The sequence below is a fragment of the Elgaria multicarinata genome, chromosome 3 (assembly GCF_023053635.1).
Source record: "Elgaria multicarinata webbii isolate HBS135686 ecotype San Diego chromosome 3, rElgMul1.1.pri, whole genome shotgun sequence".
In the NCBI taxonomy this organism is placed as follows: domain Eukaryota; kingdom Metazoa; phylum Chordata; class Lepidosauria; order Squamata; family Anguidae; genus Elgaria; species Elgaria multicarinata.
Window position 1 is genome coordinate 122,802,376 of NC_086173.1, and position 23,842 is coordinate 122,826,217.

The 23,842-nt window shown below is 40.0% G+C and overlaps 1 protein-coding gene across 2 annotated transcripts in view; it reads right to left on the reverse strand.

The window, feature by feature from the left end:
• Positions 1-23,774, reverse strand: part of IFT122 (intraflagellar transport 122) — a 71,422-nt gene extending 47,648 nt beyond the window's left edge. Inside the window, exons 1-14 of one of the 2 annotated variants that reach the window (XM_063121420.1) lie at positions 23,701-23,774; positions 20,797-20,863; positions 19,387-19,471; positions 19,047-19,125; positions 17,332-17,408; positions 16,330-16,396; positions 15,610-15,756; positions 10,791-10,958; positions 9,098-9,173; positions 8,275-8,466; positions 7,039-7,177; positions 5,591-5,793; positions 1,958-2,095; positions 1,013-1,177 (exon numbers count right to left, since the gene is read on the reverse strand). In XM_063121420.1, the coding sequence (XP_062977490.1) occupies positions 1,013-1,177; positions 1,958-2,095; positions 5,591-5,793; positions 7,039-7,177; positions 8,275-8,466; positions 9,098-9,173; positions 10,791-10,958; positions 15,610-15,756; positions 16,330-16,396; positions 17,332-17,408; positions 19,047-19,125; positions 19,387-19,471; positions 20,797-20,863; positions 23,701-23,741 (1,644 nt within the window). In that variant the 5' untranslated portion in view covers positions 23,742-23,774. The remainder of the gene's footprint in view (positions 1-1,012; positions 1,178-1,957; positions 2,096-5,590; positions 5,794-7,038; positions 7,178-8,274; positions 8,467-9,097; positions 9,174-10,790; positions 10,959-15,609; positions 15,757-16,329; positions 16,397-17,331; positions 17,409-19,046; positions 19,126-19,386; positions 19,472-20,796; positions 20,864-23,700) is intronic. The other variant, XM_063121419.1, reaches the window with a different exon arrangement.
• Between the last annotated feature and the right edge of the window lie 68 nt (positions 23,775-23,842).

The following is a 23,842-nucleotide window of genomic DNA, read 5'->3' on the forward strand; positions in this document are numbered from 1 at the left end:
ATTCTGTTTTGTGTGAGAAAGCATCGAAGAATGGGATAGGCACAAGCTAACCTAAATACTAGGGCAGGAATGAAGATGGTTGAATCTACGAGGGAGGGAGAACATGCTATAACACTTATCTCCCCAAGGCTGCATCTGATGAAGCAAAAGTGCATAATTTGTAGTCCCTGATGAATGTGTTTGGAGTAGAGCATGTGACAAGCCCAAAGATTCTTGTGGGGGATGTGTTAGTAGGGAGGGAAATTGCCAAGGTGGTTGCTGCTGCTCATCTAGAATGTGTTATAACATGCAATGGTTTGGGTAAATGTTGGACCACATGACTTGATGAAATCTGAAGGATGCCATTATGTAAGTTTTGAGCATTCTGAGCACATCCAGTTTGTGCTATGCCTACTCAAGAGTTTGGGACAGAACGAAGGCAGGATTTATTTCTGAGCCACAGGGAAAACCGGAGTTTAACTCAGGCCAAATTTAGACCTCCTGGAGTCCCAATCCAGAATTGTCTCAAGTCATGCATCTCTACAGCCTATGAGGTCCAACATTTACCAAAACCATTTAAATACAGTATATTTTATGGCAAGTTACTGCTGCTCTTAAAAAGCTCGCCTTATTCAAGACACCAAAATAGCTTTTTCTGTTGTTCTTTTTATCATTTTCCAACTTCTGTTTGTCTTTTCTTGTTTAAGCTAGCGACATATATACAGCAACTCCCAATTTCTTGCTTTCATGTCTACAGATAGATGCTAGTTCCACGCTATGTGAGATTACTGTAATAACTGATAGGAAGAAGGCTCCTTTCGCACTCTTTAGGGAAACCTTTTATTATTGTTTTTCTCTGAGATATGGGTTGACAAAACCAGCTTTGACTTTGCTTGCTCATGCCAGTGGGCAAGTAGAATCTATGCAGAGATCATGGTTACTTTATAAAGCCATTACTTTGATCTAGTTCTTTGCAATAACATGGCTATGTCTGGCAAAATAAAGTGAAAGAGTGAAGCTTTAGCGTGTTTACCTGGAACAGTAACTCTTTGGTGTTAATATCATACACGAGACAGGTGTCATTTTCATCAACAACTGCCAGCTTGTTTCGAGATGCACTCATATCCAAGCAGCGCACAGCTGTGGATTGTTTCAGCAAGACAATTGCAAAAGGATTGTCCACAAATATCTTTAGAATCTAGATGTAATTAAAAGCAGAGGGTTTTAAGCAGTACAATTTTCATTTGGCAATTTAGAGCAGTTACTGTTTTAGAGAATAAAAACTCAGGAGAATAATTAGTCTGACAAATTTAAAGCAGTTTATGCGCTCTGTCCTCAATTACAGCCTTAGAAGGTATAATAAATAATAAAAACATGATGGGGGATGATGGCAGAGCTTGCTACATAGAAGTCAGGAGCAAAATTTAACTCAAAACTTCCACTGTCTTGTCCGAAAGTTATTTAACTGACATGCAACAAAATGAGCCCTAAAAGCCACTATACTGAACTGATCTAGGGACTTGTTTTATGTAATTTGCAAATACTGTCAAATACCATACCTTCTATGTTACTCTTCACTGTACCTTTTAAAAAAACTCTTCTCTTGCTCTTTTAAAAATGTAATTTTTAGTGTGGTGTTTTTATTCTGTTTTTACTTTAGTCTATTTGTTTTTCACTGCTCCGAAATCTTTGGATGGGGAGCAATATATAAATATTGAAAATAAAATAAATAACTTACTTGGATTCTTTATATTAACTTACTGAACACCTATTGCTATAAAACCCATTTTTCATGAAGGGAAAGCAGTTGCAAAATAAGTTTTAGATTAATTGCCACTTTCTGTGAACATGCAGTTCTTAGTTACTATCAAATACAGCACCCAAAGATGCTAGGAAGCAAATATTGTTGGGTGCTGCAGCATCTAAATCATTTTCTTAAGAAAGTACAAATACTATGACCTTTATTGCGAAACCTCACCTGACCATTCTTTAAACCCACTAAAAGGCCTTCTCTGCCCGGAGGTCCTCCAATTACTTTTATGTAACGAATGAGAGATTCCATCAGCCACTCCCTTTCTTTTGTACCACTGAATGAGAGGCACTGGAGTCTCTTTTCCTAAAAAGGGAAAGAACGGGTTACATTCTGCTAAAAGACAACCTCATATGTGTGCCTGACAATGATGTACTCATGCCAGGTGTTTTTGGTACTAGGTATCCAAGACACAGACATCAGCCTGATTCTACAAGCATTAACTGGCTTACACTACTACAGATTGGGAAATGTCTATAACAATACCAAACACGTCTAAACTTCTTCTAGGGCCATTCATTACAAATGTTTACAATCACTCTTTACAATCTAATTTCCAAGAGTTTTATCTGTCTTCCACTATTTTATTAAATCTTTCTAGAATGACTTTCAGGTTATTGTCCACTGTTCCTTTATTTACGAAAGTGATAAATGGAAGCTACATTTCCATGAATTGAGTCATATTTCTCAATCCCTAATACCACTCAAATGGGAAGAGTTAATTTTTCTGAGTGTGCAATTTCCTGTATTTTGGCAACGTTCAGAACTTGCTTTCCAGTGCTACGCAACTTCTAAATGTGCAGCCATTACAGGAACGTGATTACCCCACCATCTGGTAAATTACTCTGTACATTTATCTGCCATGGATAGAAGCACTAGGAGGGGATCACAGACAATAACACATGCTACTATATCCAATATAATTCCAAAAAACACAGCCTGTAAGGTTTGAACTTAGCGGCAACCCCACCACGTATGGAAAAGTGTTCCTGCATGTCCTCAGCCTCTCCAGCACTCTAGGGATAGAGAGGAGTCCATACAGTACAGCTTGATCAGAACCTTAATGCCATCTATACACTGTTGTGATCGCAGTTTCTTTTAGTCCTGAAGGGCTCTTGGACCACATTCTGTCCCACAAGCCTTTGTCAACTTGGCAGTTCAGGTCACGTTTCCAGGCTGCTCTGAGCTCTTGAGTGTCCCCAGTGTTTTCATCTAAAAGTAAGTTATAAATGCTGCACAACAACCTTTAAAGTCCTCTAGTGACTATAGGCACAGGGATTCAAATCTTCTTAAAGGCCAATGCACTTCTTTGGCCTTGACCAATCTGTTGGCAAACAGTCTGTTCAAAGACTTTGCAGCCGTCCTACACCCATTCTTGCCTCTGAGATTGGCTGTCCCTTGTCTATCAGGCTTTGTTCGCTATAAAGTCCTCTGGCTTCCCACTCCTCCTATTGTTTAATACAAGGCAAACTGAGTTAGGTACATCCCAGTGTCTCCTTGCTATTTGTGGACCAGTGGACCATTGATTGTGAGACCAACAAGTCATGAATACATATATGCGGCAGGGTCTTGCTATTTACTGTGTTATCTGTACAGCACCATGTACATCGATGGTGCTATATAAATAAATAATAATAATAATAATAATAACAATACATAAAACTTAAAACCAATACCAAACATAAACCATACCAACAAGACACCACTGAAGTTGTGACGTTTAAGGGGAGGGGGTTGTTTCTCTGTGTTCTGGTAGGGTTCTTAGAGGCTATAATGTTTCTCATATGAGTAGCACTTACTGGGCTCACCCCTTTTCCTTCCCACTCAGGCTTATCTAAGTATAAATGGTTAACCATAAACAACAGTATGGGCCTGTTCAGCTGACACTTCAGGCTCTGTGGTTAGCGAAACTGTGGTTCTCTGGGGTTAGCACTAACCACAAGCCATGCTGTAACACACAACACTTTTAAGTCATGGTTAGAGCCGCTAACCCTGCTGCAGATGGTCCGACTGTGGTTAATGAGTGAGCAGGGTTTAGCAAAACGCATCGCACAGGACACCTTAAACCCTGCTGCTTAACTAAAAGCCTTAACCAGCAGGGTTTAAGGTATCTTCTGAACAGGCCCTATATCACTGTTTTCTTTCTCTTTCTTATTTCTGTTTTGAATACTATGACACCTGAACATGTTCAAAATCATGCTATCTCAGTCATCACCATCCGATTGTCCCTCGCTCTGTAGTTTTAAAGGTGGCAGACTGTTTTAGTGCTACAGGGTGGCCACTCCTGCTTTGTCACTTTCTTGTCTCATCACTTGTGGTTCATGATTCCTTCCTGCCTCGGGTCTCAGCTGCTTGTTATTTCTCTTGGCGTTTTTTGTTCTCCAGTTTGTGGCAGCTTCATTTGGGTACAGAAGGTCATCATCATCTAATGTGGCCTGTGGCACTTCTATGTCTAAAAGCACCAGTAACTCTGCTGCTTGTGCTTTCATGGAGGCAGTGAGCAACTTTCCTTTGTATCTTACTCATTTAAAGGGGGATCCTGCGTCTCTCAGTTTTTCTGTGTATGACTTGAGTAGTCTTTGCCTCTACAGGGTCCCTGCACAAATGTCCTGGAATACTTGAAACTTCTTGTCTTTGTACTAGAGCTCATGGATATTGCGGAGTCCTTGGAATATCTCTCAACTCTTATAAATATGTTTCTCAGCTGTCCACCCTCTGTTGATCTCTGCCTGAACACTCTATGGACCCTTTCAGTGTTATCGCTTTTGACTAAGAATTCAAAATTCAGGCTTGCCAGCCACTGAACAATAAAAGTCCCCATATCCCCTTCCTCATCATATTCTAGCAGACCACGCATCCTAATACTGTAATAATGACTTCTGTCCTGCTCCTCCAGGTGCAGTTGCAGCTCCCTGGTCAATTTACTCAGTTTCTGTGTTTTTGAGCTATGGGAATTTGATTTAGGTTCACCGTTGCATTTGCTGTGATTGAAATCTCTGCAATTTGTGTAGAAACTGCACTTAGTTTTGTTTCTAATGGGGAGAGCTCTTTCTTCAGAGCGAGAGACCCAGTCCTCTGCCAAATCTGCTCCGAGTTGCAGGCTTAGTGATCAAGATATCTCTGTCCATTGACAGAGTGCTTGTCAGCTTCCCCACATTTTCTCAGCTTTGTGACCCCTTTCGCCAGGACAGCTCCTTTCTTTTCATTTGATTATTCCAAGCTTTTAGTTGAATCAGGTATAGAAACAGGGAGCTTGGTATTCCTGGACTGCCAATTTTTCTCTCCTGCATCCCCCTTTGTAGATGTGATATTCAGAAGGTGAAGAATTTGAAATTACTGTTGTCAGTGGATAAAAGGAGCTCAGGAGTTAGTAATGCCTTCATCACGCCTGCTGGAAAACCAACCCTCCCTTCAACCCTTTTATTCTCATTCTGAAAATGTAGCATATAAAAGGGAGAACACTGCATGCTTTTAAGAAGCCAGGAAATCCAACCCCCATGAAAAATCGGTGTTACTTCTAAAAAATCTCTATATCCAACCACCAGCTTATTCCAATGTAGATGACAGAAATGGGGCATTCAGACTACTTTCAGGGGAAAATATATATATATGAAATTTGGAGTGGGGGAGGTCAAGAAAGAGCATCCACTAGTATCTCTTGTCCCACTTAACATGCTAAAGATCTTTGAGGTAATTGTTACATTATAGCAGCTTTTTAAAACTCTTACTTGGCTCAGAATTAGAAAACATTATTTCAAAGTGCGTATAGCTCATTTTCAGGCATAGAGCTCTATTGCTTACCTGGCATAAGATAATGTGTTCAGAACATACAACCAGTAAGTTACATTCAAATTTTTTCGTTATCTTTTCTTTCACACGGTAATGCATGTCTGAAGAATCATCAGAATACAGCTCAAAAATCTGGATTTTCTCTGGCAACTGGATTGCTAATCTGTTTTTGTATATTGCAATTTTCTTTACAAGCTCCCTGTTTTTTATTCTAACTGAAAAGAAAGAACATTAGTCAAATGACTTGGAAGTTTAAACTGCTTAAAGTTTAAAGTGCTCAAAAACTATTATAAAGTTTATGTACATTCACACAAATTAAGGTCGACTCACATATAATTAGTATTCATTATTTTTAAACAATTTGAAGAGGTGGGGGAAGAAAAGAGGCAATATATCTGTAATGCTTTTTCAGGCCTTCCACACCATTACTTGTTATGATGAGTCCTCCAAAATGTGCTTTAAATAAAACAACAATGTATTATATGAAAATCTAAGGCTCCTTCCTTAACCCTGTAAAATCCCCTTCGTGAACTCTCACCTCCAATGTGTATATCTTCCACTAAAAATACTTTAAAAACTAGTCTAAAATTTCCACTAAAAATTTGTCCTGTGTTCCTGAATCATCCAGTAAACCTTTGTCAAGAATAGCATGATACATGAGAAAGGGACAATGTACCTCTCTACGTATTCTATCAAACTGTAGAATTGAAGAGCAGATAAATTTTATTGGTTCAATAAAGTGTAAAGTTGTCATGCAAACTTTAAAGTTCCCTAAAATATATTGGCTTGGATCCAGACTTTGCTCCAAATGGGAGAAATGTGGGGAGAACATGACATTTGCCAGTTCCCCTCTCCTTGTTGCAGCCCCCTGTATCCTCTGAAAATCTGCTCTGGAGGGTTAGGGGACCTTCCAGAGTAGTGTGGGAGGTGGCACTGGGGGCGTGCAAAGGGAGGGGGGAACTGGAAATTGTCACCTCCCCACTTTCCACCAGTGGGTTCCCTTTGCTGGATCAAAAGCATTACATGGATGGAAGGAGCCCTTCTGTTCACAGAAGATAAAGTTTGTATCTAACCCTGCATTTTCCATCTCTATCCCTTAGGGCAGCACACAATTCAGGTATAAAATAATAATAATGAAACCATCAAAGCATTTAATAACTACTTAATAAAAGATCACCAGCAGCAGCAACAAAAAAGCCAAAATAGCAGCCAGATGAACAAATCTTGACTTGGTACCAAAACGCACCCAATGAGGTAGTAAATGGAGTCTCCAAGAACAGAGAATTCTACACAGAAGAGTTCTTCATGAAGTAAAAATTATGGAGTAAAAAAGACAAAGTACAGTTTTCCATAAAAATACATTTTAAATTGTCAACCAAATGGACAGCTAGTGATTACCAGGGAGGTGGGGGACTCCCCCTCCAAATTATAAAATTGAGTTAATATACTCCAAAAGTTACCTTTTTGCTCAGTAATGAGGTGCTGGACAATAACATCAGTCATACTGTCTCTGTAAGCATAGCGGTCCTTATAAAGGCCATGAACTGTGCTGAAAATCAGCTGATAAAATGAAATGGTTCCATCTTGGCTTCCTACTGCCTGAAGAGAAAGTAAAAGGTCATCAAATGTCCAAATTCATGTATTTATATATCTGAGCTATAAACAGACTGAAAAGAATTTGGGGTTTTCCTGGGATTGCGATTTTAATTTGTTTATATTAGCCAGAGACTCCGATTATTGGGCATCTAATAAATCTTTTAAATGGAGGAAACAATCTAAAATTACCTGAACTTTATTTAAAAGTCAGGTTGTTGTCGTTTTTTCGTTCAGTTGCTTCCAACTCTTGCTTTTTGTCTTTCAAACATGCAATAACTTTCAATCTCAACAGGAAAGGGAAAAATAAGGAAAAAGGAGAGAGTTTTGAAACTCTACTTATTACAGATAAATACACCTGTACAGTTTTGAATCAGTATTAATAAAGGAAACTGCCTTAGATGCCAGTGAATTTTCCCAGCATAAGATCTACTTTTATATGCTGCATGCTCTCTGGCTGCTAACTGCACTTGATAAAATGTACATTTAATTCTTTGCAGGCCAGGCTTATGTAACCAAAATCAAAAACAATGCATTTCACAGTGGTTTTGAGTATGCTATATTGACTGGGGCTATTTCAATAAAAAGGACTCTGCATGGCCCAAAGATAGAGTACATAATACACTGTAGGAAGAATTAAGGGGAGGAAAGGTATGTGAACATGCAAGAAGTAACTGAAGGCCAAGGGGGACAGGAAGGTAAAGGGACAATAGAAGAAGAAAGGGGTGGGGGAAAAGGTACTTTGGATTATAGAGAGACTGCTGGCAAATCAAAAGGCAAAGAGGGCAGCATGACCATCCTGTTGCTGCAGCTCAACCCAAATCCATTACCTAAAAATGTAAATGTGAGTAAGAAATAAAGTCCACCGGGGATCCATGTCTCCTTATACACTCAGATTTGCCTCTTTGTTATGTGTGAAATGGTAAAAAGTTACTTCTACCACAATTGTTTTGTAGTACACCTCATAGCTGGATCTGGCTCATATTCAAACTCTGATGGCTCTGCCACCAAGGGGAGAGAAAAACAGAATCATGCACCTAAAAGCGGGGTGTTGGAACCTGTACATACATATGTGCAAGTTTTTTTCAGACATTCATTCTTACCACATAATTAGAATCTGGTTTAGCTTTACATGTCCACACCCAAGTGTTTTGTTCTCCTACGGTGCCAAGGCGCACTCCATCCTTTGTATAGAGAGAGACTTGTTTGTCTGAGCCCCCAATTAAGATGTATTCTCCTTTGGAAAAATAGCTCACACAGCAAGGGTCAAAGTTCAGGACTCTGTCCTTTCCAATCTATAAGAATATGAAAGGAGATGTCAAATTTTTAAAAGGATCAATAAACTTTGATGCTATAATTAAAAATCATATCCATAGGTGACACACACATATACATGTTGCTAAAAGATTTGGTACATGGCCATGTTTGACCTGCTAGAGTCGTCTTTTTTTTCTAGAATGAACATTTTTATGCCCAAGCTTATGTTCGGTGTTTAGGTCTAGCAACACATGGCAAGTCTACTTCTTTGCCATTTCTGTTCTTCAAGCCAACAGAGAAAGCCTAGCCAGGATATTCATGTGTAGCAGTCCTTGGCTCTGAAACAGACTGCAATATTGACAAGTGGCACGACTCAACACAGCACTGGAGATCCTCTAAAATGTGTCTGAAAACAGCCCAGCTTGAGCTGGCTAAGGATCAAGGGGACAATGCTTTTTATCTCCTCAGCAACCTGCAAATCTGAGCCATGACTTGCTAATAATTCATACAGAAACGAGGCAAAACAGAAATGCTTTACTATAAAAAGGTCAGAAAGTGAGCCTATGATCTTGAAGACTCAACTACTGGATAAGGAACTTTCAACAGCACTTCCCAAGGAAGGAGGAAAAAGGCATACTTTCCAAGACACTGTCTAAACATATAACTTACTTGCTTGCCACTCAGCTGATAAAAGGAAAGCCTTTGTCCCCAATCTGCCACAGCTAAGATGTCATTGTGTTCATCTCTACCAAGCACAAAACAAGAAGCCAATTACGAAGTGCAGAAAACAGTTCCGATAAACTACAAACACCAGATAGCCTCTGGTATTCTCTTCTATGGTGGCATGTGTCAGATAGTATTATCAAGATCACTACAATTTTGTGAATACATCAAATGTTCATCAGTACTAAAATAACAAAATTTATTCCAAAGGGTTTTTATAGCAAAATACTCTCTGGGAGGAGCTTTAGAATTTCTTTTGCAAGCTTGGCCTAGTGGTTATAGGCTCACAGGAAGTTGCTTCATACTGAGTCAGGACAGGGGTCCATCTAGCTCCGTATTGTGTACAGTGTGTGGCAACTGTTCTCCAGAGTTTCGGAACAGGATCTTTCCCAGCCCTATATGGAGATGCCAGAGATTGAACCTGGGACCTTTTACATGCAAAGATATGCTCTCTCACCAAGCTATGATTGTTTTTAGCTTATATATTATTTTAGATATCCCAAGAAAAGGAGGTTTTACTTTGCTTGGAAGCGTATATATTCTAACTTGAATTAGACAAAGTTGGATTTAGCAGTCACATATAGCATAAAAATGAATTTAACTCCACTTTGTCAATGGAAATTCAAGGTACTCATACTTAAATAGCAAGCAACACTAATACATATATACAACAATATGAATGCTCAAATCATATAACTTTTGTAACTTCTATTCTAATCCTTTCTCTGGTCCATATTCTGTCCCATTAATAAAGATCCATTCTCCTTTCATGCACCATGTTCTGCCCACCAATCAGGATTTAACCAAGCCCCCATTTTTTTTATCACCCAGGCATACTGGGATCTCTATTTCTGCTCTCCATGAAACACTTCCATGGCTCTCAATATACAGTCCTTCCAGCTCACTAAATACTTTTTGTCACATAGCTCCACAACCCACAAATACACCCCCAAAACTTAAATATGCCTCCTATCCCACCATCTTCAAAAGGTTGCCATGTTTTTCTTCAGTGATCCCTTAACAAACTCTGCTGTTTATACCTTTCCATTAAATTAAATTGTATTTGTATGGCCATAAGCCATGACTTGATGAAATACAAGCCAGTTCAATCTGTTCAAGACAAAAGTTATCAGTGTCGGAGTAGCAGGAAGTAGAAATTAGGAGCACTGTTGGCCTGTATGATCTTACATTCAACCATTCTCTTGAATTCCAGGAAGCTTCTCAAGACAATAGAAGCAGGCGGCTTGCAGATCCCCAGAGCCAACCTGTGCTATGCTAACATGGATATTTTCCCAAACATGACCCACACCAACACCTTTCAAGCTCTGAGAACTTGCTGTATCAAACACTTGAGTTTGAAAAAACATTTTGAAGTCTAAAGGACCTTATGCTGAGACAGATATACTGAATACTATTCTAAGAGCCAGATTAGAATATATATATAAAAAGGAAAAACCTGTTGGCAAGGGTAGGTATGGACAAATGTTGTGAGACTGTTTCCAACCTCAAGGAGACACATAATACTGCTTACATATTAGGAAACAAAAGTTATAAATTGGTAATGAATGATCAGAAAGCCAGGATTTAAATATACAAATTTAGGCTGAGTATACTTTTATTTCCTTGATATTTCACTCACGAGCTGGCATTCCTAGGGCTCTCATCTTCCTCATGTTCTTCTTCCTCTGCCTCACTACCCTGACTACTGCATGTGATGGACTTCAGAACTGGTATGTCCTCTAAACAGGTGTGACCTGCCTCCTCCTCTTCTTCGCTGTCCCTAGTAGTCCAGAGATTCTCCCATCGACTGTAAATACCAATTGTTCATTCACATGACCTACTGCTACAAAACTCAAATGTCAAAATAAATTAATCCAAGATCAACTTTCCTGACATTAAAGAGCTCTTCTCAGATAGATTTTGAAACTTTACTACTAAATGGAACAAGAAGTCCTTTTTCAGTGCAAACTCCTTTACTTTCACGCTTGGGAAAATATGGCTCTCTGTGGGATACAGTCGGAGAAAATACCAAGAAACTGTCACATGTCATTCTTCAAATGCTATCCTTTCAAAGCACTGAAATGAGCAACATGAATAGACGTGATATATTTTTTACATGTATCCATAAACTGTTTATATGTAGCTATAACAAAGATAGGCAACTGTGGGAGGTCCCATAGACCCTCTCCTGGGCCACAGCACCCACCCAAAGTAAAACAAAGGGGGGGCAGACCACTCTGTCACACTATCAGGGTTATATTTAGCTTGTTTCCAATCCTTTTGGCACTCCATAGCCATTACAGAAACCAATTTTGGTTAAAAATAAATAAATTTGGGGACATCACATTTTTGCAAAAAACAAAAACAAAACACACACTATATACCCGTATTTCTTCGATTGTAAGACGCCATCGATTGTAAGACGCACACTAATTTCAGTACCAACAGAAAAAAAAAACCTAAGACACACCCACGATTCTAAGACACACCCCATTTTTAGAGATGTTTATATGGGGGGAAAAGTGTGTCTTAGAATCGAAGAAATAGTGTGTGTGTGTGTGTGTGTGTGTGTGTATATATATATATATAATATGTATTATATATATATAATATAATATAATATAATATTTATATATATTATATATAATTTGGGGACATGGCAGGGGCCACTCCGGGGCACAGTAGGTGCTGCATAAAGCCTGTGTGATGCCCACCCTGGTCTATAAAACTGTTTAGATGTGTATGCATTGTAAGCATTATATAGATCCAGGGTCTAAGGAGCCAGGATTTGCAATATCCCCCTACTGCATGTACACATAATTGCAAACATGCATTTACTGCTACTGTATATCCCATGTGAAGAGGTTCTCAGGCCTTATAAACCCAAGAATCGTCCTTTTCCTCTGTATTCTATCACAATCTCTAAAATTAACCAAGAGCATACTGTGAGGTTAATACTATCTGTCAGGACAGGCAGGCAAATTCAGAAGCATTCTTGGAAGCTGCCTTATAAACTATGAACTACCTTCACGCAGAGAGATTCACTAAAGCATTGCATTCTAAGATCACTGAACTGGCTTTTGGTGGCTGAGTTAAGCTGGTGGAGGGGTCAGGGTTTTATTACTTTTTCAGTTTTAAGGGAGATGTAGTCTGCATCTGCTTTTTAATCTAGTATAGTTGAACTGCCTTCACTTTGGAGATGAAACGGGCTGTATATATAACACATAAGCAACAAATCTCTTTTTTAAACCACCAAATAAGACACAGGGCATATTTTCCTGATGTTTCTAGAGAGCTTTGGAAACCATTTCCAATCTGGGTTCAGGCCCAGTTTGGGGAATGAAACAGCTTTAGTCGCCTTGGTGGATAACCTACACTGGGAATGAGACAGAGGGAATAATTCCCTCTTGTTGACCATGTGGCACTGATACCACTGACCATGGGATTGGCACAGCACTTGGGAGCACCATTTTATAGTCATTCCAACTCTATCTAGCTGCACCATCTCAGAAGTTGTGCTGGGGGATTATTGTTCAGTCCCTTGGCCCTCGTCTTACGCGTAGCCTCAGGGCTCTATTTTATTCAACATGCTCTTTAACATCTACTGAGTCTTGCGGCACCTTAAAGATGGCAGAAACGTGGCGGGAAAGGCACCGGAGACCGATGGCAAAGGAGGAAACTCATAGCTATAACTTACAAAAGCTCAAAAAAACAGCATCTACAACACTTGAAAACGGAGAAAATATCATTGTTCTCGGAGACTAGGAAATTCAAAAAACAGCTCCTGAAGAAGGAGGTAATCCCTCCGAAACGCGTAGAGCAAAATAAATTTATCTCTGTTCTGAGCACCAGAGTTCGCCTCCTCCTTTGCCATTGCACCTTAAAAATGACCAAATTAATTCTGATCTAAATTTGTTAGCCTTTAAGATTCCCCAGATTTTTGGTTGTTTTTGCTGTAACAGACAAGACAGAGGTAGTGCTGGTCTATACATGAGCTTATATGGGATTGGAAGTACAGCCTGTTCTGAACAGGGTTGAACTCCCGCTAAAGGATCAGGTTTGCAGCTTGGGAGTGCTCCTCAATTCAGTATTGTTCCTGGATGCTCAGGTGGCTATTGTGGCCAGTAGTGCTTTTGCCCAGCTTCCTATAAAAGCCCATCTGGCCACAGCAGTGCATGCTTTGGCTCCTGCTTAGATGACTACAACGTGCTCTATGTGGGGCTGCTCTTGAGAAGGTTTCAGAAATTGCAGCTGGTGCAGAATGTGGCAGCCAGATTGCTCTCTGGTGTATACTTTGTAGACCACATATCACTAGTCCTATGTCAATTGCACTGGTTTCTCGTTTGTTTCTGGGCCCCATTCAAGGTACAGGCACTTATCTATAAAGCCCTGATCAGCTTAGAGCCAGGATACCTGAAAGATCACTTCCTTGTATATGAACCCCAACACACACACACAGGTTGAGATCATCTTCAGAGGCCATTAAACGACCCACCACCAAACAGTTTGGTCTGTAGAGATCATCTTCAGAGGCCGTTATATGCCCCACCACCAAAAGCTTCGGTCTGTAGGAATGTAGGACAGTGCCTTTTCTGTTGCAGCATCCTATTTACAGAATTCCCTCCAAAAGGAGGTGAATCAAGTCCCATCTCTGGTGGTGTATACGCAGACAATGAAAACATTCTTACTCTGTTTGAATTTGATTGGAGGCTTTTGTAAAGGACAAGAGGCTTTGGCATGGGATCCTGCTTTTTAATCCTGCACAGGTTAAAGGGTTAGAGCAGAAATTTAAGATTTCTTGTTGATCTTACATAGCTTAGGAATTTATTGTTTTATGAAAGGATATGGCGGTGGCTGGAAGGGAGGGTAGTGGCACTGCAAATCCTGTGACACATGAAGGAGAGGATGGCCTGGTTTATCTCAAGGCTGCTGGTTTAGCTGGGTTCTTATTTGTAGTTAAAGGTTGTTGTTGTTGTTGTTATTAATCATTATCATCATCACTTTTATATCACCCAATAGCTAAAGCTCTCTGGGCAGTTTACAACAATTCATTAGTTAATGAAATACAGCATAAAAATATAAATATTCAAAATTTAAAAGAATTAAGATAACTATAAACAGTGTCAAAAGAATACTAGACCTCTTTAGATGGCTGGCACAAATGCCCAATCATATGCCATTAAATGCCTGGGAGTAGAGGACAGTCTTAACCTGGCACCGAAAAGATGACAGCATTGGAGCCTGGTGGGCCTCAGTGGGGGAGCTCATTCCATAGTTGGGGAGCCACCAAGGTTTTAAAACTAACCTGGGCTGTCCTGAATTAGCTCCAGCTGGCAAGGTATGAATCACATCATCCTTTCCTCTGAAGGGCAGGGCGAATGAGTGACAGAGAAAGAGCTAAATGTGGTATAAACTGGGGTGAGAATTCTGGCCCTGTGGTCCTTTGTTTGCATCCGGTCTTGGTGGAGGTGTCCAGGTTGCTGCGGTTTATGATATGAAAGGACTCTACTTTGGAGTAAGTATCATAGACTAGATAGCTTTTGTTGTTTTATTCGTATTGTGTTTCCAAAAAGGGGGGTTGTTTCTTGGGTTTCCTGTACTTTCTGTCCATTTTGCTTTCCTAATTCTCTTATCCCTAACTTGTAAATAAACTATCTATCTCATTAGTCTGTGCTATTTTTCCCCTGGGGGGGTGGTCAATGCTAAATCCAGAGGGTTATTGGCTAGGAATATTAGGCTGCGCATTTGGGGGCATCTGTGAAGTTCCTCCAAGTCTCAGATGCTAGAAACCAAGGAGGTTGTAGCAGGGGGGAAATTGTGACTAGCTGAGTCATGGAACCACTGTCTAACTTTACAATTTTAACTTTGCTACTTTTTGATTTTAAGGTTTTACTTTAAAATTTGTGTTGTACCCTGCCTCGATCCAGAGGGAGAGGCAGATAACAAATAAATAGATGATGATGATGACTTTTATGTTTTGTTATTTGTTTTGTTCTGTTTTGTTTTGTAAACTGCTTTGGAAGACCTTGTTAGAGCCAAAGTATGGTTAAAAAAAAGGCTTGCATATACAAATATATCATGAAAAGAATATTTGTGCAGCACCTCTAATGTTTGGCTCATTTTGTAATGGGAAGAGAAAACTCTTGCCTTGAACAATCCTCGTCAAGCTTTGGAGCAATATGAAAGATTCCCTTTCACACATATGCATAAATACAACATGCAAGAGTAGAAAAACAGGCCTAATTTTCTGTTTCTTATACTACTGTAAATCTAAAGTAATGGTATTTTCTCCCCTAATTAAACTTAGATTTGTAAAAATGACTAGAAGCCCATTGCTATCACCCTCAAAAATCTACAGAGCAGGATAAAGAAGCACTAACTGAAAATAATAAAAACACAAAGGCCTGTTAATGAATAGAATTGCAACTGTTTTTTCATAGAAGAGATATCAAGGTTACCTTGATGGATTCCAAGAAATAGACCACACTGGAGATAAAGATCCACCTGGTCGTTCAATTTTTACTTTCTCTTCACCATTTTTATTTCTTATGCTGACAACACCATTGAACATCCCCAAAGCAAGGTACTGTCCATCATTTGTCCAACTGAAAAAAAGGATAATAAGAAGTGGCTGAAAATATCCTTCTCAACAATGGGGGAGGGGGGATAAAAGACTTAAGGGGGAATATTCTTCACATTTATTTATTTAAAACATTTATATCCCGCCCTATATCATTAAGATCTCAGGGCGGCATCACTCTGCTGACAAACATTCACCCACTTGAACTGCAGCTTTGTGATGGACAGACCTTTTAAATATGTCTTATGCTGCCAAGGCAATGGATTGTACAACTGAACATATGGAGTAGCAGCATAAGGAGACCTCCATTTCACCTGCAGTGATTTTCAATACATCTTCCATAAAATGCTAATGCGTAAATTTCCATGTTGTTTATCTAGGAAATCATACATACGCATTTTGCTAACATACAAGAGATACTATTTTGCTATTGCTGTATCATTCTGTGCATGCTACTGTACTGTCACACTTTCTTATATTTTGTTTTTAACTCTATTTTTTGTTCCACTCAATCTTTTGTGTGGAAAAACAACTCACAAATATTTTAAAATATGTCTCATTTGCAACAACAAAATTATTATATTTGAGCAATACATACCTACAACAGGTGATTTTATTGCTAACTTTATGTTTATTGACTGACTTCTGTTCAGGAGACCACAGACCTTAAAAACAACATCAAAACTACAAGTTATGAGAACAGACTAATTTTGTCAGAAGCATTTGCATTTTTGAAAATGGCCATAAAAGAACTCCTAAATATTAACATAATATCTACAACTCATGGGTAAGTTTTCCCCAGTCTGACCCTGTCCTTCCTATTTCCACATCTTAATTCTGCGCATCAGTGTGCGATATAACCGCTTTATGAAAATGCCTCTACACATCATCCGGAAGTAGAGTCAAGCAAGGGTTCGGGGGGGGGGACCATATATCAGTGGAAAAGCTTTGCATACAGAAGGTCTCAGGTTCAATCCCTAGCATCTCCAGTTAAATAGATTCCAAGTAGCAGGAGATGTGATGGATAGACTTTACCTGAGATCCTGGAAAGCTATTGCCAGTCACAGTAAATAACTTTGAAGGGATGAGCAAGCTGGTCTTATCCATGTATTTTGCACAACTCCCATTATCCCTGACCATTGGCCATGCTGGCTGTGGCTTACGGATATCTGGAGGGCACCAGGTTGCCTATCCCTGCTGGGTCGGATGGACAAATAATCTGACCTAGCATAAGGCAGCTTCCTATGTACCTAATACAGTATTGTCTTGAGGTTATATTCACTTAGCCCACTGTTATAACAGAATGGCTTTTGTCATCACAACAAGGAGAAGGTCAATGTTCCCTCTGCCCTGCAGCACCCTGTACACCCTTAATATTTGTTCCGGGAGAGTGGACTTGGGAAGGAGGAGAAGGAGAGAAGGGGAAAATCCTGCTGTGTGAGTGGGGACATTAGCTGACATGTCACTGGATTTTGGATTTCACTCTTGGACAGCTTATGCTTAGAGTGCAGAAACCACTGAGCCTCTATCTGATCTTTACTTCCCTGCTAGGGAATCCATAGGATTTGGCCTTAAAAAGTCAAAAATGTGGAAGACGTACCAAAATCACTGGAGGAACAGGATGCTAGTTGGTGTGTAACAGGATTGTAGGATACGCATTGTATGGAATCATTGTGCCTAAAACAAATTAATAAACAACACAGTTCAAATCCAATTTCAGAGAAATTCCCGGGGGCTGCATTCCAATGGTGGGCAGGCCAAAGACAAAAGGGTCAGGGTGCAAACCACCAAAAACACCAACATATCCCTCTCTATAATAAAACGCTAAGGTGATGCGTGGCACAATTCTGAGGAAGAACTTTCTGTTGCAAAGCAACAGGAGATATGAGAAGAACCTTGTGTTGCTAAGCAACAGGATATATAAACACAGCTGATACAACTGGCATTGAAACATAGCATTGCCAAACTAGCGCTGTGCCTCAGGTAAGTGCTACAGGTTGGCAGGAAGGCGAGCAGGGGGGCCGCGGCTGGGACTGAGCTGGGGGAAGTGGATGGGATGGAGCAGGGTGGAATGGCTGGGAGTGAGGGGAGTCAAACTACAGCAGTCCAGAGAGGAGGCCAGGCAGCTTGCAGGTGCGCATGGTTGTCTCAAGTAAGTCCTGTGGGCTGCCAGTAAAACTACAGCAGCCGCCCTTGTGAATATAAAGAAATTTATGATACTGAGCAATAAAGTACTAGCATGCAGATAGTCTGCACAAGTCAAGCAAGTTTTAGTTTAAAGCTCTTAATGTCAGTAACTAAACCTTAGAATCAGGAAGAGGACATGCCAAAGTCAGGAAACAACAAAACAATTGGTTGAGGAAGAAGGGTCATGGATTTCTGGGGAACCTTGGAGGGCCAGTTTGGGACCCCAGGCAGATCGGATTTGGCCCACAGCCCTGAGGCTTAACACCCGTCTTACATCTTGGTCTTCAACACTGCATCGGTGAATCTCCTTGTGACAAATGTTTAACACTGTTCATACACTCTATCCTAAAAACTTACAGACTTACAAACTTAAAGCCCTAATCCAGGAGTGGGGAATATGCAGCCTCCAGATTCAGAAGTGCATGAAATGCACCAGAACCCTTTCAAGATGCTTATGTAATGAGGATACTTCCCACAATTGGCTTCATCATTCCCTTCTTGACTCTCTGATCTTTCTTCTGAATCTTGGATGCCATATTCTGATTATTATACCTTTCTAATGTTGTCTCTCTCTGTAGGGTTGTCTTCTTACCTGTGTTCATATTCTATTTATTATTAATAGTGATTCATAGAATCATAGAATCATAGAATAGCAGAGTTGGAAGGGGCCTACAAGGCCATTGAGTCCAACCCCCTGCTCAATGCAGGAATCCACCTTAAAGCATCCCTGACAGATGCTTGTCCAGCTGCCTCTTGAATTCCTCTAGTGTGGGAGAGCCCACAACCTCCCTAGGTAACTGATTCCATTGTCGTACTGCTCTAACAGTCAGGACGTTTTTCCTGATGTCCAGCTGGAATCTGGCTTCCTTTAACTTGATTCCATTATTCCGTGTCCTGCACTCTGGAAGGATCAAGAAGAGATCCTGGCCCTCCTCTGTGTGACAACCCTTCAAGTATTTGAAGAGTGCTATCATGTCTCCCCTCAATCTTCTCTTCTCGAAGGCTAAACATGCCCAGTTCTTTCAGTCTCTCTTCATAGGGCTTTGTTTCCAGACCCCTGATGGAATCCATACACAAATTTGGTATTTGAGAAATGAAGATATGCAAAATCATGAAGCAATCACTTACGTGTACTTCAGGATACCTTCTAACTTTGAAGTCCAGATGATCACTGTTTTGTCTGCAGCTCCTGAGGCAAAGCGCTTCCCTAGGAAATTTTGTAGAAGCCTGCATAAGTTATTAAAATAGTTTTACTGCAACTGCTAATCTAAAGCAGACTGAAATGGAATGCCTTTATTTACTATACAACCCAAAAAACTTCAATTTTTCTAGCAACAGGAAAGTTCAAAATATTTATGAAGAAGGGATTGTATATAAAACCAAATAAAACTCCTTTTTAGCACTCAAGGTTCTATGAAACATGAGAGCATGATCAAAGAGCTGAAGAAATTAAGAAGGTTCGAATTACCATCTTTTGCATAGGCTACACAGTATACTGTCTCCTTATGTGCTTTCAAAGGCTGGATTAATGTGCCATCAGAAGTGTCATATACCTATAGAGGTAAAATAAAAAGGAGAGTGTAAGTCTTCAAGTGCACAAAGTCAACACTGCTCAACTGAAAGTTAAAGTTTGCTTATTATCATCACCATTAATTTATTGAAGGCAACCAAATACAGGTTTTAATCAAGTACATACACAAAAGTTACACACAGAGTATAAAAGCGTGTCATATACAAAAGAATAGATAAAGTATTATAAAATGTTAAAACATACATGCGCATACAACTAAAACCTTACATCTCAAGGCAGGCCACATCAGTTTGTCTAAGCTGACCAGCCTTTACAGCAAAATTGGCTGTTAAACATTACACACTTGTCTGTACTGGACAGTAAGTATTTGACCGTATACATATCACTGAGTGTAGGAATCACCCTTAAGAGTTTCTCTAAATATTTTCCCCTAGGTGTTTCATGCAGTTTACAGTGTAGCTACTGTATGGTGTCCTCTACCCATTGGCTGACACAGTTGCATAGGGGATTTTCTTGAACCTGCCTTCCATAAAGTTTGATTTTATTGTCAGGCAACACAGGGCAGTGAATGCCCTGCAAAGAGGTGGATTTAATGCATACAAGTATCTCTCTATCCTGTGATGCCATTTTTTAAAAGGGTAGGTATTAGAAAATCTGGATAGACAGATAGCCTCCACATCCTTTTGTGCAAATAGCTCTTGGAGACGCACCTTAATTTTATGTCTGCTAGACTGAGTTCCAGCGACAAGAAGGGCATCTGGATCAAGCCCATATTTCTGTAGTAAAAATTTACTTTTAGCTATCCAGGTGTTTTGAGATGGTGAATGTGCCTGCTCTGCTATACATAATTTAACCAATTCATTTACGGAAAATATTTCAATTTAAAAAAATAATAAAAAATGGCCCACAAAATAAAATATAGAGTTGACATTACACCCACTTCTGTTTGCAGATAGACTGTAGACGTTCCTGGTGGCAGTCCCAATAAGATGCGTATAAAGATATTCTGTACTGACTCCAACTGAGTTGGCTCTGGAATACCACAAATTTCTGCCCCATAAATCATCTGGGGAATAACCTTGGCAGCAAAAACTCTTAGAGCTGGCAACACAAGGCTACCACCATTTACTCTGGCAAGCTTCACAAGAGTCCTTTGTTTAAATACAGTGATAAACCAATTGGTTTTTAACATAGCCGAAGTATATCACAATTGTAATGTTTGATACAATTTTAAAACTGTGTTTCATTAAACAAAAGAAGGAATGTAATTCTTTTGATAGATTACTCTATGATAAGTATCAAGATGCCAATTAACAAACCAGATTTAAAACAAAACAAAATACATACCAGTAATCTGTTTCCAGAAGCAATTATCAGTTGAGTTCCATCAGGCTTAAATGCAAGGTCATAGATACTGGGAAAATAAAAAGTGTTAATAAGGAAGCCAAATTCCCTCTTATCTGAAATATTTTTCCATGTAGTATATCCATAATAAGATCTCTGAGTAAAGGCTTACCATCCCAATAGAACATTTTAATAAAATGTCAATTTGTGGATGTTTGCCCAGAAGTAATATTCATTTGACAGAATTGTCATTTGTATATTTCCTCTATCCCACAATACAAAACATTGGCAGCAACTAATATTCCGAAGTTAGAATAATTTAAAAGAAGGCAATATCATTTGCCTATCAATGTATTTTATTATTATGAGCCCCTTTGGGAACCATTATGATTGAAAAGCAATACACAATTATTGTTAAAATAATTAGAAGAAACGCCAGGGAAAATCACTTGTGAATTGGCTTAGGAGTCGGTGAGCATGCCTTGGGAGAGGCAGTACAACCTTTAGAATGGGGCAGATGGGACATGCAAAAGTCAAGAAACCATTAAATAATTGGTGGTTGGGGGAAAGGCTCATAGACATCTGGGGAACCCCAAAAAGCCAGATTGGGGCACCCTTGTATAGGGGAATGAAGAGACAGCACAGACAGTTTCAATTAAGTCCCTTATTTCTCTTTGGCCCTTTTGCCTCTTCTTTAGTCCCATCCTTGAACTGTGAGTCAATTTGTCAAGGAGCTCATCCTCAAATGTTTGTTGCAAACAAACAGAGGTAATACTCCAGCATGTTCTCCTGACTGGGCCTGTTCAGACAACATGCTATGTCATGGTTAGGCTAACCATGGCTTAGCATGTTGCAGCATATGGTTAGTTCATTTAAACCGTGGTTATGTAACCACAATGGTTAGGAATGGTCCACACAACACGCTAAGCCATAATGTTTAGCTCAAGATGCTTAACCACTGTGGCTTGGTGTGCTGTCTGAAAATGGTCACTGAAATTCATCAGGGTTCCTCTTCGGGTCATTTCCATCAGAACCTGAAGACACTCTTGTTTTCACAGTCTTTCAGTGCGTAATGGTTCCAATTTATACACCAACATCTTTTAGTCCTGCTGCTATTTTCTTAGTATTGTAGCCCCCATTCTCATCTGGTATTTTGTTTGGGCAGGGAAGGTAACCTGAAGATGGTTCCCATTTGGGGTTAGTTTTGAGCTGGCAGCCAGTCTAGATTTCTGCAGGGGTAATGGATAGATTAAGATGATCTGGCCTATGGATCTGAATGGTTTTCCGAATACGCTTGGAAATTTTTCTGTGTTGTTGGTTGGTGGCACTGTGAAACCCCAAGTTGATCTGTGAAATACAGAAATTGCCTGGGTGGTTAACAGCATTGTTCCTAGGAAGCCTCTCCTCACTGATACAGCCAGATCAGCTTCTTAACAGGGAGCTGAGGGTAATGAAACAGGAGGAATGACTACATACCAATGGAGAAAAACACATGATGAATCAGACTGAACAATGGTTAGAGCAGTGAGGGCCAACAGAGTTTATTCCTCTGCCACCTTCACATCTATATAGGATAAGTCAGTGACTGTGCAGGCCCTCCTTCACCAGGATCTTGGAGGAGGGAGTCAGACGCTGAGTTCAGACAACACACTAATCAACGGTTGTTTCCCGTTCTGTTCCTATTACACCCACGCCCCCAGTTGATTAGCGTGTCATCCGAACTCAGCCAGAGTCAGAGCAACCAGTAGCTCGCTGTGAGAAATTTGATTCATTCTTTATGGATAAGGTCACTCAGATCTGTCTTGATTTGGACTCCACTATTGGAACAAGGGAAGTTGATATGACTTTGACAATTGCTTCTCCAGATGTGTCAGATTCTTTACAGCTTGTAGATCTCAATGATGTGAACAGGGTGCCTGTAGTGGTGAGCGCTACTCAGCCTGTTTATCCAACCCTTGTCCCTCCTCTCCGATTAAATCAGCCAAAGCAGGACTGTTACTATGGTTAAAGGAGGTGATTAATGCCTCTTGGTGGGAGGGTGTTGTTCCCTCTTGCTTACATGAGGCAATAAGTGTTTTATTAAAGAAACCTTCATTTAACCCAATAGTGAAGTAACTACAGACCACTATAAAATGCTGCATTTCTGGCCAAGTTGATTGGGAAGGTACTGGCCGTGCAACTCCAGACATATCTGGATGATACTGATCAATCAGGCTTTCGGCCTCGATATGGGAGGGTTTTCTCCTATGTTGCTCCCATATTATGAATCACACTTCCCTCAGAGCTACAAATGATCCCATTCTCTCTGCGGGCTCTTAAAAAGGTATCAAGACACATCATTGTAACTTGGCTTTTAATCGTTTTTCAGTTATTTTTGTTTTAATGTTTATATTGCTTCTGTTCTTATTGTTTTGTTAGGTTGGCTTTTTTTTTTTTTTTTTTTTACAGAAAGTAGATCTAAAAATGGTATAAATATTTCCCTTAGAATTTTTCAAGTTGCATTTTATTATGATACTCTTTACCAGTACCTTCTTCAGCCTGGTCCCCTCCAAGGCAGTTCCTAACATTCTTGACCATTGGTCATGCTGGCTGGGGCTTAATGGGAACTGAAGTCCCAAACATTGAGGAAGGCTGTGGCTCTCTTAAGATATGTGCCAAAAGGCTACGGTTATATGGTTGTGCTCTATACCCCGCTAGGTACATTTAGTGGAGGGCTGGAATGGCCATAAATTATTATTATTATTATTATTATTATTATTATATTATTATTAATAGAAATAAAGTGATGCTGCATGGAATGACAGACGAAAGTGGCTGTTCCTCCCCCCCCACAACCCCCCCGCGACTCTTTCGCTGCTCCACGCCCCACCGCCTTCACCCGGTTTCTCAGGGGGAGCCCGCTCTTACCACTGCTCGGCCTTATCCCTCCAAGTCAACGCAGCTCGCATCTTGCCCCCTCCTGCGCATCCCCCTCCCCGGCACCCAAGTCCCACTTTTTTAAAATTTATTTACACAGGACGCCAGGCTGGCTCCCCAGGCAACACGCATG